The following is a 14,368-nucleotide window of genomic DNA, read 5'->3' as shown; positions in this document are numbered from 1 at the left end:
CTATAGATTGAATAGTGATATTATCCTTGTTCTGCTTGAATAGTATATATGGACCTAAATGTATCAGACTGATATATTCGCATGTGATCCTGAAAACACAGGTATGCATAGTGGTTGCTTCAGTAGATACCGGAGCTGCTCTGTAATAATTTATGAATACTGTATGTTGACCTGGTTCCTGTCTTGTTTACAGCGTGAATATGTTGGTTTAGTTTAATAGGGGGAAAGTTGTCAGGAAAAAACAAACAGGAAGGGAAACACTGACTAAAAATAATCTACCCTTTGGCAAATGCTTAGAAGTTGTTAAGAGACATGTCTGAACTATTATCTTTGAAGATTTGACCTCCTGGCTCCAGCCAGCTTACAAAACTGGATTTGATAAGCATGGACAAGGTCTGGGAATCAGAAGATCAAAAGGGCAGTAATAGTTTAAAAAGGAAAACTTTCTGAAGATGGGGGAAGTTCTTTGAGGGAACCAGACTGCCATACAGGACCCACTGGGATGTTTGAAGAAGGTTTCCCCTGCCTAGGCTACCATCAGGGGATAGACCTGCATGTGGGTTGTTGTTTTAAGATCTTTTTAATCTAAATGCTTGGTTTCAACAGCAAAATAAACAATACTGCGGTTTAAAGAAGGCTGTTCGGTCACTATATACAGCACTGTTCACAGACTCCCAAAGTGTAGAACTGTAGGGGTCAAACCCAGTTGGGCCTACTGGGTAAGCACGGTTGATACATTGGGCAATAGCCCAGGGTCCACTCTAAGAGTGGGAGACTTGGGGAATTCCACCTCAGGAGAGGAAAGGGCCTGACACCTGAGGGGATGTTCTCAGAGAGACCAGAAAGTGGTCAAAAGTGCAGCTAATCCTGAGCTGTGACAATTACTACCATGACAATTCCTGTTGAAAACAATACAAATACACAAGAGTCTATTTTATTTAGAATATTTTCGCCATACTCATCACTGTAGTATGTGAGCACTACACTTGATAGCAATTGTTCAAAGGATTAGGCCTTTATTTTTTATTTTCTTGAAAGAAATAAACTGGTGGAGAGTGGAGGAATTGTGTTGTTTTGTTTTTGTTTTCTTTAATGCCACATCATAATGTTTGATTGCAAGCATATAAAAGGAAAAGACACTGCAATCTCTTTGTTTATAGCTTTTGGTTTCAATTACTATGTGTGTTCTGTGGTGATTTTCTTATCTCCAAGAGCTTGGTAAAAATGAGATGTTGCATATTGGGATGACATCTGCAAAACATTGCAAAGAACACTCCCCAATATTCTTATCTAAAAATGTTTTTGTATCAGCTACATTTATAGTTACCTTGTAAATGCCTGTGCATTGAAAAACAGATGAAGTCCAACTAGAAGTACCATGGACAGCATTTCCGGAGCCTTGAGTTATTTGTCTATCTTTCAAACAATCCTGATTCACAGTATCAAGAAATATACTTTTAGTACACATTGTACCCTTTTAAAATAAGGTCTGTGAATCGCTATATATCTTTTGTTTGCAGGCTATCTAGCTAAAGAAATGCACCAAAAGAGCCTCACCTAATTTGTTCTCCAATTCACCTGAGCTGTATACAGTCAGGGGACTTCGGGTTTCAGTGTCAGCCAGGTCATTTATTTCTTGCTCACCAGAAAATAATTAAAGTCAAATGATCCATGATCATTGCCTTACTGGAAAAGGTACCATATAAACCCACATAATAATTTTTGGTTTTATTAGTGCTGTGTCATTGTGCAGTATTTACATGAAGGAAAGGCATGGAATTCCAATTCAAATGTGATTCTTATTCCTGCAAAACGAGAGGTGCCAGTAAGTTGACTCTTTGCTTTCCAATTTGATTGTCTTGAGAACCTACAGGACAATGTCCTAATGCTGTGATTTAGTCAACACTGAAAGCCTCCGTACCCAGAACATTGCAACTAAAGATGAGCTAACAGGTCAAATGTTTGAAATTATTTATGGCTATCTTTTGTGATCCTCCCCTCCCTCCCCCCCAACTCCCTAATTCCAGTCCATTTGGAACATTCTGTGGATGGATTCATTTTTGGTGGTGGATTACAGTGCCCTTGCTGTGTAATAGTAAATATGTCATTATGAAGTGGGTGAAACACAGTATCTGAGATAGGGAGGTGTGGGCAGCATGGCATGTGTCGTGTCTGAGCATCACCATCCTCTGTCTTTTCTACGAAAATGTAATAGCTGGGGGCCAGTTAAAGGTCAATATAAAGAAAATTGACAGTGTAGGAAAATACCTACACAGGCACTTGCCTTCTAGAATTCTCACTATTACACCAAACCATACATAATATCTTTCCAGAGATAAGGTTCCCACACCGCCTCCCTGCAGTTTACACGAAAGCCCAGTCTGATTTATGAGTTAGTTGGCACATCAGATTTTTGTAATGGGATTGTACATTCAGTCTAACAGAAACATATGCTTACCAGAACAGTATGATGGCACCATGATTAACTGATTTGGTAACAGCATTCCCTCCATGAAATAATTTAGACAATGCAGTAGGTATAGTTGACCCAGTCCTATACTAGGGATTTGCAATGAAGGTTAATGCCTTTTGATTGAACTGATGAAATAACAATGTGATCATAAAGGTAGATGTGAATGGGTTGGATCTGGCAAACTTTTTTTTTCATTAATCATCTACAATAATTTATGATGTTGAAGCTTTTTCGTACAATTGTTGGATTTTTTAGGTTAAAAGAAAAAAAAACAAAATGAAACGAGGCATGAGGGATCTCCTTACAGGTCTCAGTAATTAGAGTACCTGATGTGCCTACACTCACCCATTGTAACTGTGCAGTCGTAAGGGACTCTAGAGCCAGACCCCCCTTTATTATAAGAGGGATGGGGGCAATGCATGGTGCTCTATTGGCAGCCCAGGGGCTCTGGAGCTTGGTCCATCCCCTTCATCCAAAATAGCCTGAATTTGGTGACCTTTTGGGATTCTACAAAAGACGTGTATTTAGTAGAGTTTGGGGAGAGGGTAGAGGGTATGGTTCTCAGAACAATGATGGGGAGTAGACTAGAAAATCAATTTTTTTTACATTTTTTTTAATTTTTTTTTTGGTAGTTGCTGACTGGCTGGCCAGGTGGATTGTTGAATGTTCATTTTTAATGCTAGGTTAGGATTATTTGAAAATTTTCTGATGAAAATTTCTTTTGGCAGAAAATTCTGCTTTCAACTAACTGGTTTTCTTGTGGGAAGTGTTTGTTTTATTTGTGCACGCTCTCTCTTTCTCTCTCAAATTTTTGTTTGTCCAACTATAGATAGAAAAACAAAAATTTTCATCTGAAAACCAAGATTTTTGGTTACTGGCAGTTTTCAGCCAACATTTTTGTTGGGTTTTGTGGAGGGAGGGAGGGAGGGTCAAAATTTTCAATGTGCAAAAAATATTCCCCACAGCTCTTCTGGAGACATTAAGTTGTCATATTAGTTAATTGTTAGGGTGCCTAGAGCTCTGGTATAAACATCTCTTGTATTATTTATATCAGACAAACTAATACCCATGCAGAGACAGTGTCACTTGAAACAGCTTCACAATAGTGCTCGCTGTTCTGCAGTGGTTGTTACAGGAAGGCAAGTAGAATGAAGAACTGAAGGAGACATGCCTCCAAGACCCTTGGTTTCTGATTTTGTGTAGCCTTTGGCTAGTTTTATGGTGCTAGCTCAAAATTATATCTGCCAACTTTATACCACTGATTTGAAAGTTATCGGTGGGGGGTTATTCAAAAAATGGATGATTGATAGATGGAACAGCTGTTATTGACAAAGAACGCAGTGTGAAGTACTTTGTTATTGACAAAGAATGCAGGTGTGATTATTTCTTGTAGTTTTGTTGTCTGTATGGTCTCTGCCTTTGCATTTCATCATTCTATCTCCCTCTCCCCCGTTTTGAATCATATTGCAATAAAAAACTGCAGTAAATATCAGAGGATTCATGGTGTTTAGCTTTTACCATGTGTAAATATTTTAAAAGTGGACACATTTAAAAATAATTTCTCCTACAGAACAGTCTGTGTGTTTTGGTGCCATTTATTACCAGACGTTTAGGTTTGATTCCTGCAATGAATACAAAGTTAGAGGCAATGCCACAGTTACATAAAGTTACTTTCTAACTATAATTCCATCTGATATTGTGTGTGTGTAATGTGAAAACAAAAATTGTGTTGTGGGGGTGGGAGTTGTAAATCAGGAGAAAACAAAGCGTGAAGAGTGGATGAACTGGGGATGAAGGGGTTGGTGATGTGAGGTATGGAGCCTTTCATCCATAGGTCAGTGATTTTAAATTAGTCTTTAGTGAGGAGTGGCCAAAAGTTATCTGCAGGATTTTCGCTGATCAATGTCTTCTGTGAAACTGTTGTGTGGTCTTAGTGCTGGTTGTGCTACCTAGGTTTATACACACACCATGAAAAGACAGACCCTGCTCCAGTGAGCTTACAATCTAAGTATAAAACAAATGATACATTTTGCCTTATCCGTTGTGTCTCCCTGGTAACTGAGAGAGAGTTGTGATGAGTGTAATTAGCAGCAGTCATCTCACAAGCAGCAATATAGCTAAGTGTTTCTCTAAAGTGCACTCCACCATAATGTCCAAGCATTGATAGAATGGATTTGTCTTTAAAGCATGAAACTGATCCAAAAATTGTAATGCACTTTTGAAGATGCAAATGATGGCTTGTTTCATAAGGACTTGAGGCAGCAATGGTGTTGGCTTAATTGATAGGAGAAGGTTAAGGGAATATTTACTAATGTTCCCAATTTAGAAGGGAGTCTATTTAAAAAACTGTAAAGTGACAAGGTAATAGGAAATATTGTTGCAGCTATTAGCCAGATGTTGACCTTTCCCATCTTAAGATTGCACAGCATTTATCTTGGATCCAGAGGGCAATTGATTCTCTCTTCAAGGGGAGCTGACATTCTAACTATATTATCTCTGGTATATGTGTACCCGGGTTATTGACCAAATGAGAAAGTCAGATGCTGTAGGTAAAGGGCAGGGTAGTTTAATCTAAATGCAGAGGTACACTGAGGTCTTTTGTATTCTGACCTATAAAATTATCATTTGTGCCCAAAGGACCTCAAGTCTGCATTGTTCCTGTTGGTTATTAAATGTCTATATATTCTCAAACAAGATACATGAGAGAGAATATAAAATCCAGGCATATCCGTCAGTCCTGCAGGGGAATAAGCTATACTAATTGGTGTGGAAGGGATACTGTGCAAACCAATTTAAGATTCAAAATGGAGATTTGGCTTAAAATTTAAAATGTGGAGAGGCAACAGTGGTGTGTGGCACACAAAATCTATTAAAATCATTTTTTCCCATTATCACTTCCTATGGCAATTTTAAAAATTGTGTCCCCTGAAATCCTGTGAAACTAGAATATGGCAAGGTGGGGACAGTGCTTAGGAACCAGTGTGTGCAAATAACCAGAACAAGGGGAAGCTGATCATTCTATTCTTCATTGTCCAAGCTGAATAAAATGCAAAAGAAATGTTGTGTAAATTAGGTATTTAATAATTTTGTTTTAATAATCTTGGGGCTGTTATTTTTATATTGCTCATTTTATTGAATTATATAGACAGTTGCTTGAAGTATTTCTGAGCCCAAAGGGAAGTATTATTTATGTGTATTGTAGTGGCACCTAATCATGGACCAGACCCCATTGTGCTGTCCATCAAGCATGTAAGAGAGACTGTCCCTACTCCAGGTTTCAGAGTAACAGCCGTGTTAGTCTGTATTTGCAAAAAGAAAAGGAGTACTTGTGGTACCTTAGAGACTAACCAATTTATTTGAGCATAAGCTTTCGTGAGCATCCGATGAAGTGAGCTGTAGCTCACGAAAGCTTATGCTCAAATAAATTGGTTAGTCTCTAAGGTGCCACAAGTACTCCTTTTCTTTTTGTCCCTACTCCAAAGACCTTACAATGTATTGAATGAAATTACATAGTTCAATAAGGATTTCTGAATGTAACACTTCCCAAACCTGTTTCTTATTCAGACATAGACCCATCCAATATGACATAGCTACTTAAACAGACATACAAATAGCCAGTCTCCACACAGGGCTGTGTGCAAAAAACTTTTGTCTGCATCACCCTCTTGAAGTATTCCTCTAAGGAGAATAGAGAGCTCCCCAGGTTTAAATTGGCATAGATCATTGAAGCGAACAGGTTTATGCCTGTTTAAGCGCCCAATCCAGCACCCTTTGAAGGCAGCAGAAAGCCTCCCAATGACTTCAGTGATCTTTGAATCAGACTCTAAAACCCACTGAGGATTTTGGCCTGTAAGGTTTTTTTATTGTGCCATCTCATGCATGAGAAGCACCTTTGAAAAGGACAGCGTTTTAAAAGAGTCATGCTACCTTTCCTAATTCTTCTCTGCAATGTCTGCCTCATCTGTATTGCTGCCTTCATTAATATTCTGATGGACATTTACAAGTCCCCAGGGTACTCTGAATTTGTAATCGGGAAATTGGAAGATGCGTGTCCATAATATTTATATGGGTACATATTTAAATACGATTCATATGCATACATTAATTTGATTAAATGTTTTGCACAGGCTAAGCATTATTAGACTTCACCACTTAAAGCATCTCATGTGTGTTTTGTGCCTATGAAGTTGGCACTGAAACATTTTTATGGTATATTTTCAATAGTCAGAAAAATGGATGAGCTTTTTAGTTACTGAACTCTTTGTCTTAAAAATAACCAACTCCCACTACAGTCTACCTGCGATATGCTGTGCTTAACTGATTTCATTTTGATAGTGCTGTAAGCTGGTCTCTGATAATTGCCTTCTGTAATTGGAACAAATTTATGATTATGCTAATTCATCCTCTGCCACCCAATGTAGAGAAGCTGAGTTAATCCATATCTGCCCCTGCATTTCTACTTTCTTTTGTAGATCATTACATGATTAGCCTTTGGTGGAAATTTATGGGAACATTTTAATTCTGAGCAGGCATGATTTCTGGGGAAGAAAAACATTTATATATAAAAACTTAAGTTGCATTATAGACCGCCATTCTGAAACTTCATTCATGAGTCAAGCATTAAAGATCTTCAGACGTCTAATCCTTAAAAAGGCAGCTATTTTCAGCACATTATAATGAATTGCATGACATCCACTGATGATAAAGCAAGGGAAGTTAAATGCTAATGAATTTTAAGTCAACTCTTTAGAGATTCCAGGTTAAAAATTCAGAGTTAGGGATTCATTTGGATATGGAAATGTGGTGAATTATCTCACACCTTTACTTTTTGTGTCCTTTGTGGAGAAGTTATCTAAAGGGAACCTAGATCACTGGAAATGGTAAAATAAAAAAAGCCAAGTTAGCAATTCATCCTTTAAAAAATTGCTTTCTAAACTCCTGCTGCTTTAGAAGTATTAATCAGATGTGGCAGAGGCACCTTCCCGTTTTAAAGAAAGTAATTCTCTAGGAGAAGGGGGTCTTGCAGTGGTGGCTGGGATTAGTGAGGAGAATTCACAGTGCTGTCAAACATGCAGATAAAAAGTAAAAGGCACTGCATGCCCTCGCTTACAAATCATCTTTTGATTGCACATCTCTCAATGTTTTCACGTTTATGTTCCGTCTGTTTAATGTTCTCCCTTCACACCGATCATCATTCTTTTAAATGTTTTGCGTTAATGTAAACGTTTTTCATTCGCAATCTCAGGCTCAGTAAACAATGGATCACAGTGCGCTCGCACGCGCACGCTCTCTCTCTCTCTCCTGGAAAATATTGAGTTGTCTAAAGGAAAAATAGCGTGAAGTCCAAAAGTGCTGCTGTAACAGAAACCTGGAACTAAAAAAAAATTGATCTGGTGAGAGAGTCACAATGTAAAATATATATAGGTGTAAAATCATGAACTCCAGTCTGCACTAGCACTAGTCACATTTGTCATTTCACTTAATATTACTAGACATGTTTGTCATTTCCTTGCACATAAAGTGAATGTAATTCTGACTGTGGCCATTGGAATTCTGTCACTTGGCTTGTTCTGGTGCTGTGGTTCCACAGTTTAACTTGGATTCCTAGTTTCTTTGATGGGGCATAGTCTGATTGCAAGTGTTGAAGTTAATTGCATGTAGGAAAATGAATAGTATGTGGATTTCAATTCACTTGATAGTTTCCTACCTCACTCAGACTAAAGGGAACTGTAATAAACCTGTGTAAATCCATCTAAAGAATAATCATTGATGGAGGAAGAGTATGATCAAATAATCCATAGGTGGTAAAACAAGGAAGGATAGCCCCTAAAGCTAAAAATGAGGAAGACACCTTAACAGGTACATTCAAATACTGCTTACACATCCTATGTAATCCCAGTAAAATGAATAGGCCAGAACTTGAGCCTGAGGCCTTGTCTACAGTACAGGGGAAATTCGATCTAAGCTATGCAATTTGAGTTATGTGACTAGCATAACTCAAATCGACGTAGCTTTGATCTACTTACCACGGGGTCCATACTACACGATGTTGATGGGAGATGTTCTCCTGTTGACTCCCCCTACTCTTCTCGATCTGGTGGAGTACAAGAATTGACGGGGGAAGCGATCTGCGGTCAGTTTAGTGGGTCTTCACTAGATCCGCTAAATTGACCACCGATGCATCAATCACTACTTGTCGATCCCCTGGTAAGTGGAAACAAGTCCTTATCAATTAGGCGTTGGTAAAAGGGAGGTGATTCTGTTCAGGGATAGAGGTCAGCTGAAACACCAGTGAGAATAAATGCAAGGAGTGGGACTGATGAATTAAGGTGTCTATAACTATGTGATTGCTATCAAGACTGACCAATAGAGGAGGTGGTTTCTAGGCTGTGACAGAACATACCTTAGATGTTCATCCAACATTGTGTAGGTTTCAGAGTAACAGCCGTGTTAGTCTGTATTTGCAAAAAGAAAAGGAGTACTTGTGGCACCTTAGAGACTAACCAATTTATTTGAGCATAAGCTTTCGTGAGCTACAGCTCGCTTCATCGGATGCAACATTGTGTAGTTTCTCTCTAAACATTGTCTGGTCTCACGTGCAGCACAGAAGTATATGTCCCAGGAACTGTCCTTTAGTTTCCATGAAAGAGAGTGTTAAGGAACAATGTTAAATAATGGTAAGGTTTGAAACACAAAATACATAACTAATGTTATGGTGATGGGAGCATTATGAGTACCTAGATACATAAAAGTGTTTAGAATGCTTCATGCTAAACTTAACAATGATGCTGTATCTTTAACTCATCTTGCTGTGATTTCTTTTTTGCCTAATAGCATACGTTAAAAATAGAGGAGGAAATGTACCCCAAGCTTGAATTTTTCAGCTATTGTGTTTATAAAATATGTCATATGGCTCAAATGTGCATCCAGTCCCTTGCTTAGCAGACCTGTATACTTGTCAATAAATTTCTTATATCCATGGGTATCATATAAGAAAAACATTGCCGTAAACCCAGTCTCCCTTCAAAGGCTGGCTTCCATCTGACTGTGCCATGTTGCAGAGACGTTACGAACTATAGGTATGTCAGTTGCACACCTTCTGTCCCCAGCTAACCAAAATGACTAATGGTACTGGAAGAGGAACCTGCTGTTTGGCATGAAATCTAATTGGCTTTGATGGTCTGCTTTTGCAGATTTGTTTATAAACTGGAAAATCTACAAATTGCAGACCATCTGCATGGAACAGTGTGCTGAAGAATGCCTGTAGTCTGCAAATCCACGAGCTCATTACCTCAAAGTTGCAAGTCGTTCCACAAGTTCCCAACTGAGGTTATCCATCTGAACAGAAACTTGGAAGGGTGTTTGACTTCAGGACACAACCCTACCTCCTTTCAGTCTGAAAAACCTATCTATAAAAATGAGACACATTTGTTCAGCCTCTTAACGGGGTCTATAGATTCCACTTCTGTTTTTAGTTTCTCAGTTCTGTAAAACACCAATTCACCATGCCTTAAATTAATATGTCAGTCAAACATTCCCAAGTGCCTTGCAGATAGCTTCTGCAGTAACAATAACTATCCCTGGGTCATGGTTATTTTCACTGTGCATCTTTCTCTCCAGCTGTTCTGCTTCATTCTCTTCTCATCTCCCTACCCATCAGGTGGAATGGCTTAAGAATGAGGAGCCCATCGATTCCAACCAGGATGAGAACATCGACACCAGGGCAGATCACAACCTGATCATCCGCCAGGCCCGTCTGTCTGATTCTGGGAACTATACCTGCATGGCTGCCAACATAGTGGCCAAGAGAAGGAGCATGTCTGCGACAGTCGTGGTGTATGGTCAGTGGAAACGTGTAATATTTACTGCCTGGATTCTTTGCATTCGTAATAACCAGTGGGTTGCAAATAAAGATCATATTTGTTTGTACAGTGCCCAGCACAATGGGGTCCTTGTCTGTGATGAGGGCTTCCAGGCACTCCAAGAGGACAAAAATAATAAATAATCCTTGTTCCAGTTATTAATAAGGTCCACTTATAAACCTGGCCAAAGAAATAAGCCTTACACGTGGTGCTCTTAAGCCCTAATTCAGGAAAGCTCTTAAGCACATGTCTAATTTGGGGGGAGGGATAGCTCAGTGGTTTGAGCATTGGCCTGCTAAACCCAGGGTTGTGAGTTCAATCCTTGAGGGGGCCATTTAGGGATCTGGGGCAAAAATTTGGGATTGGTCCTGCTTTGAGCAGGGGGTTGGACTAGATGATCTTCTGAGGTCCCTTCCAACCCTGATATTCTATGATTCTATGAAATACCATTCTGAATAGAGATATGCTCAAGTGCTTCCCTTAATTGGACCTATATAGCATTATACAAACACTAGATAATGAATCTAAGGGCTGGTCTTCACTTCCGGGAGGTCGACACTACTGCAATTGATGCAGCAGGGGTCGATTTAGCAGGTCTAGTGAAGACCCGATAAATCGACGGCAGAGTGCTCTCTGGTTGACCCCGGTACACCACCTCTCCGAGAAGAGTAAGGAGGAAGTCAACCTAAGTGACGTCGACTCCAGCTACGTAGCTGGAGTAGTGTAACTTAGGTTGACTTACCCCGGTAGTGAAGACAAGCCCTTAAATGTTGTGTGGCACTGGTAAAAGAAGCAGAAACTTTTATTTTTACCACACCCTGTTGCTTACAGTGTTTGTTAAACTGGAGAGTGACATTTTATCGATGAAGTCAGAGGCATGCCTAAACCATCACTTTTTAAAAAAACGATTGTGTTTATCCTTTAAGTGAAGCATATTTGAAGAGAACTGAGGTGCCTGCCTCCACATTCCCTTTAGAGTCTCACTGTCAGTCATTACACCTTCTGGCATATAAACCCACCAAAGGCAAACACAGCAGTTCTTTGACACCGTGTCCTTTATGTAATTGCATCCTGGTGCTATTTAGGTGGTGATGCCCCTATTTGGGCTTGGAATTTACCTTGCAGAATATATAAAAAAGAAAAATCTGAGAACAAAGGGATCAGAAATAAAGACTTGATGCTTAAGTCTTACCATGCCATCCATAATGCCATGCGTGTGTGTTGCAGTGAATGGAGGCTGGTCGTCATGGACTGAGTGGTCTAACTGCAATGTGCGGTGTGGCCGAGGCTGGCAGAAGCGATCCCGGACCTGTACCAACCCTGCTCCGCTCAACGGGGGTGCTTTTTGTGAGGGAATGTCAGTGCAGAAAATTACCTGCACTTCACTTTGCCCTGGTGAGATATCCAAGTCTAACTTTAAATGTGACACCAAGAGAGCATTCTCTCCATCTGAAGTGCTCCGTGGCTTCCTGTGCTATGCAGAGCTACCGGGATCAAAGGGGAAATGGGAAGGCATTTGTTTAGACCGAAGTTCATAGTCTGTGCTTTTTATCTTTTTGTGCAATAGCAAAAGACTTAAAATCATCTGTGACCTGATCTGGTAGGGTGCTTGGTGCCCAGTGAATTCACCTGGGTGCTTAGGCACTAAACAGTGATTGTTATGATATAAAGAGAGGTCTCCACGTATTCAAGGACTGGTCCCCCTTAAAACTTGGCACAGCACTCCATTCCTTACCTCCTGAATGTAGGGCTTAGTGATGTTGGTAACTTTAGCAGGAGAAACACAGAACCCTGAACTTGGGACAAAATGAGTAAATAAAGGATAATTCAGTTTTCAAATGCTTTGCTTTAAAATGCATTTTCCCTTTGTATACCAAGCTCAGGTTATAACTGAAGCATAGTTATGTCCCTTGAGACAGTGTGTTGCCTCTCTTGTTCACCTGAAACACTGTTTGTCTGATTTGGGGGAAGTGAGGGTATGTCACATGGGAGTAAATAAAACTGGTGTGTGTGTGTATAATTTTAGGATTTAATATTTTTGTTGGGCCTGAACCTGACCTCATTTAAATTGCTGGGAGTCTCTCCATTAACTTTTATAGGCTTTGGCCCAGTATTTACTGATTTGGGATTTAAAAGAATCTTAAGTGCCTGTGTTCACCTGACTTGTGTGTGAGAAGTGTAGACAGGGGACTGTGGAATGCTTTTAGGGTGTGAGTGGGGACGGAGAGAACTACAGATAAGTCCGAGACCTACTGATCCTAGATCTCACTCAGGGCATTAAAGAGAGACCACCAAAGTCATCTATGCTCTTTTTGTAAATGTCAGCACTGTTCCTGCTCTAGAGCTGTGTGAAACCTTCACACGTCAGCCTCTTTGGAGCTGAATTTTGGATGAACACTAGGAGCTAATAGCTGTATTATGAAGAAATATCTATCAGATTCCCTCTTGCAGTTTTTTATTGGCTGTCAGTGATGGTCTTTACTTTCTGCCCTAAACTGTTAAGTATTGTTGCTGAACTCTATTTAGACTAAAAGAAAAGTTGTGGCACCTTAGAGACTAACAAATTTATTTGAGCATAAGCTTTCGTGAGCTACAGCGATGATCTGGAGAATGGTGTGGATTGCATCCTCAGCAAGTTTGCAGACGACACTAAACTGGGAGGAGTGGTAGATATGCTGGAGGGTAGGGATAGGATACAGAGGGACCTAGACAAATTGGAGGAATGAGCCAAAAGAAATCTGATGAGGTTCAACAAGGACAAGTGCAGAGTCCTGCACTTAGGACGGAAGAATCCAATGCACCGCTTCAGACTAGGGACCGAAGGGCTAGGCAGCAATTCTGCAGAAAAGGACCTAGGGGTTACAGCGGACAAGAAGCTGGATATGAGTCAACAGTGTGCCCTTGTAGCCAAGAAGGCCAGTGGCATTTTGGGGTGTACAAGTAGGGGCATAGCCAGCAGATCGAGGGACGTGATTGTTCCCCTCTATACGACATTGGTGAGGCCTCATCTGGAGTACTGAGTCCAGTTTTGGGCCCCACACTACAAGAAGGATGTGGAAAATTGGAGAGGGTCCAGCGGAGGGCAACAAAAATGATTAGGGGACTGGAACACATGACTTAGGAGGAGAGGCTGAGGGAACTGGGATTGTTTAGTCTGCAGAAGAGAAGAATGAGGGGAGATTTGATAGCTGCTTTCCACTACCTGAAAGGTGGTTCCAAATAGGATGGATCTAGACTATTCTCAGTGATAGCAGATGACAGGACAAGGAGTAATGGTCTCAAGTTGCAGTGGGGGAGATTTAGGTTGGATATTAGGAAAAACTTTTTCACTAGGAGGGTGGTGAAACGCTGGAATGCGTTACCTAGGGGGGTGGTGGAATCTCCTTCCTTGGAAGTTTTTAAGGTCAGGCTTGACAAAGCCCTGGCTGGGATGATTTAACTGGGGATTGGTCCTGCTTTGAGCAGGGGGTTGGACTAAATGACCTCCTGAGGTCCCTTCCAACCCCCATATTCTATGATTCTGTGAAGTGAGCTGTAGCTCACGAAAGTTTATGCTGAAATAAATTTGTTCGTCTCTACGGTGCCACAAGTCCTCCTTTTCTTTTTGCAGATACAGACGAACACGGCTGCTACTCTGAAATCTATTTAGACTATGTCTACACTAGAGACCTTACAGCAGCACAGGTGTACCACTGCAGCTATGCCGCTGTAAGATCTCTGGTGTAGCCACTCTATGCTGATGGGAGAGAGCTCTCCTGCCAGCATAATTAAACCACAGTCGACGAATGGTGGTAGCTAACTTGGCTGGAGAGCATCTCCCACCAACATAGCGCTGTCCACACTGATGATTCTGTCGGTGTAACTTATGTCGGTCAGGAGGTGGTTTTTTCCTACCCCTGAGCAACATAAGTTTTACTGGCAGAAGTGTTAGAGTAGACATAGCCTCAGAGAGATGCTGCGTTCTACCCCAGAGGTGGCTGTGTTTCAGTGGTGGAGATCTGTATGTATAATATGGGAGAGAAGACAATTAGAA

The 14,368-nt window shown here is 40.5% G+C and overlaps 1 protein-coding gene across 7 annotated transcripts in view; it reads left to right on the top strand.

Annotated features, from left to right (window-relative positions):
- The window catches only part of UNC5D (unc-5 netrin receptor D), a 285,175-nt gene that overhangs the window by 200,145 nt on the left and 70,662 nt on the right, over positions 1–14,368 (top strand). For 5 of the 7 annotated variants that reach the window (XM_073325000.2, XM_073324999.2, XM_073325001.2 and 2 more), the window contains 2 exons: positions 10,134–10,314; positions 11,563–11,730. In XM_073325000.2, coding sequence (XP_073181101.1) covers positions 10,134–10,314; positions 11,563–11,730 — 349 coding nt within the window. The remainder of the gene's footprint in view (positions 1–10,133; positions 10,315–11,562; positions 11,731–14,368) is intronic. The other 2 variants (XM_073325005.2, XM_073325004.2) reach the window with 1 other exon arrangement.

The sequence above is a fragment of the Lepidochelys kempii genome, chromosome 26 (assembly GCF_965140285.1).
Source record: "Lepidochelys kempii isolate rLepKem1 chromosome 26, rLepKem1.hap1, whole genome shotgun sequence".
Lineage (NCBI taxonomy): Eukaryota > Metazoa > Chordata > Testudines > Cheloniidae > Lepidochelys > Lepidochelys kempii.
Note: the sequence above shows the minus strand (reverse complement) of the source record. Positions and strands in the feature narration are given on the sequence as shown.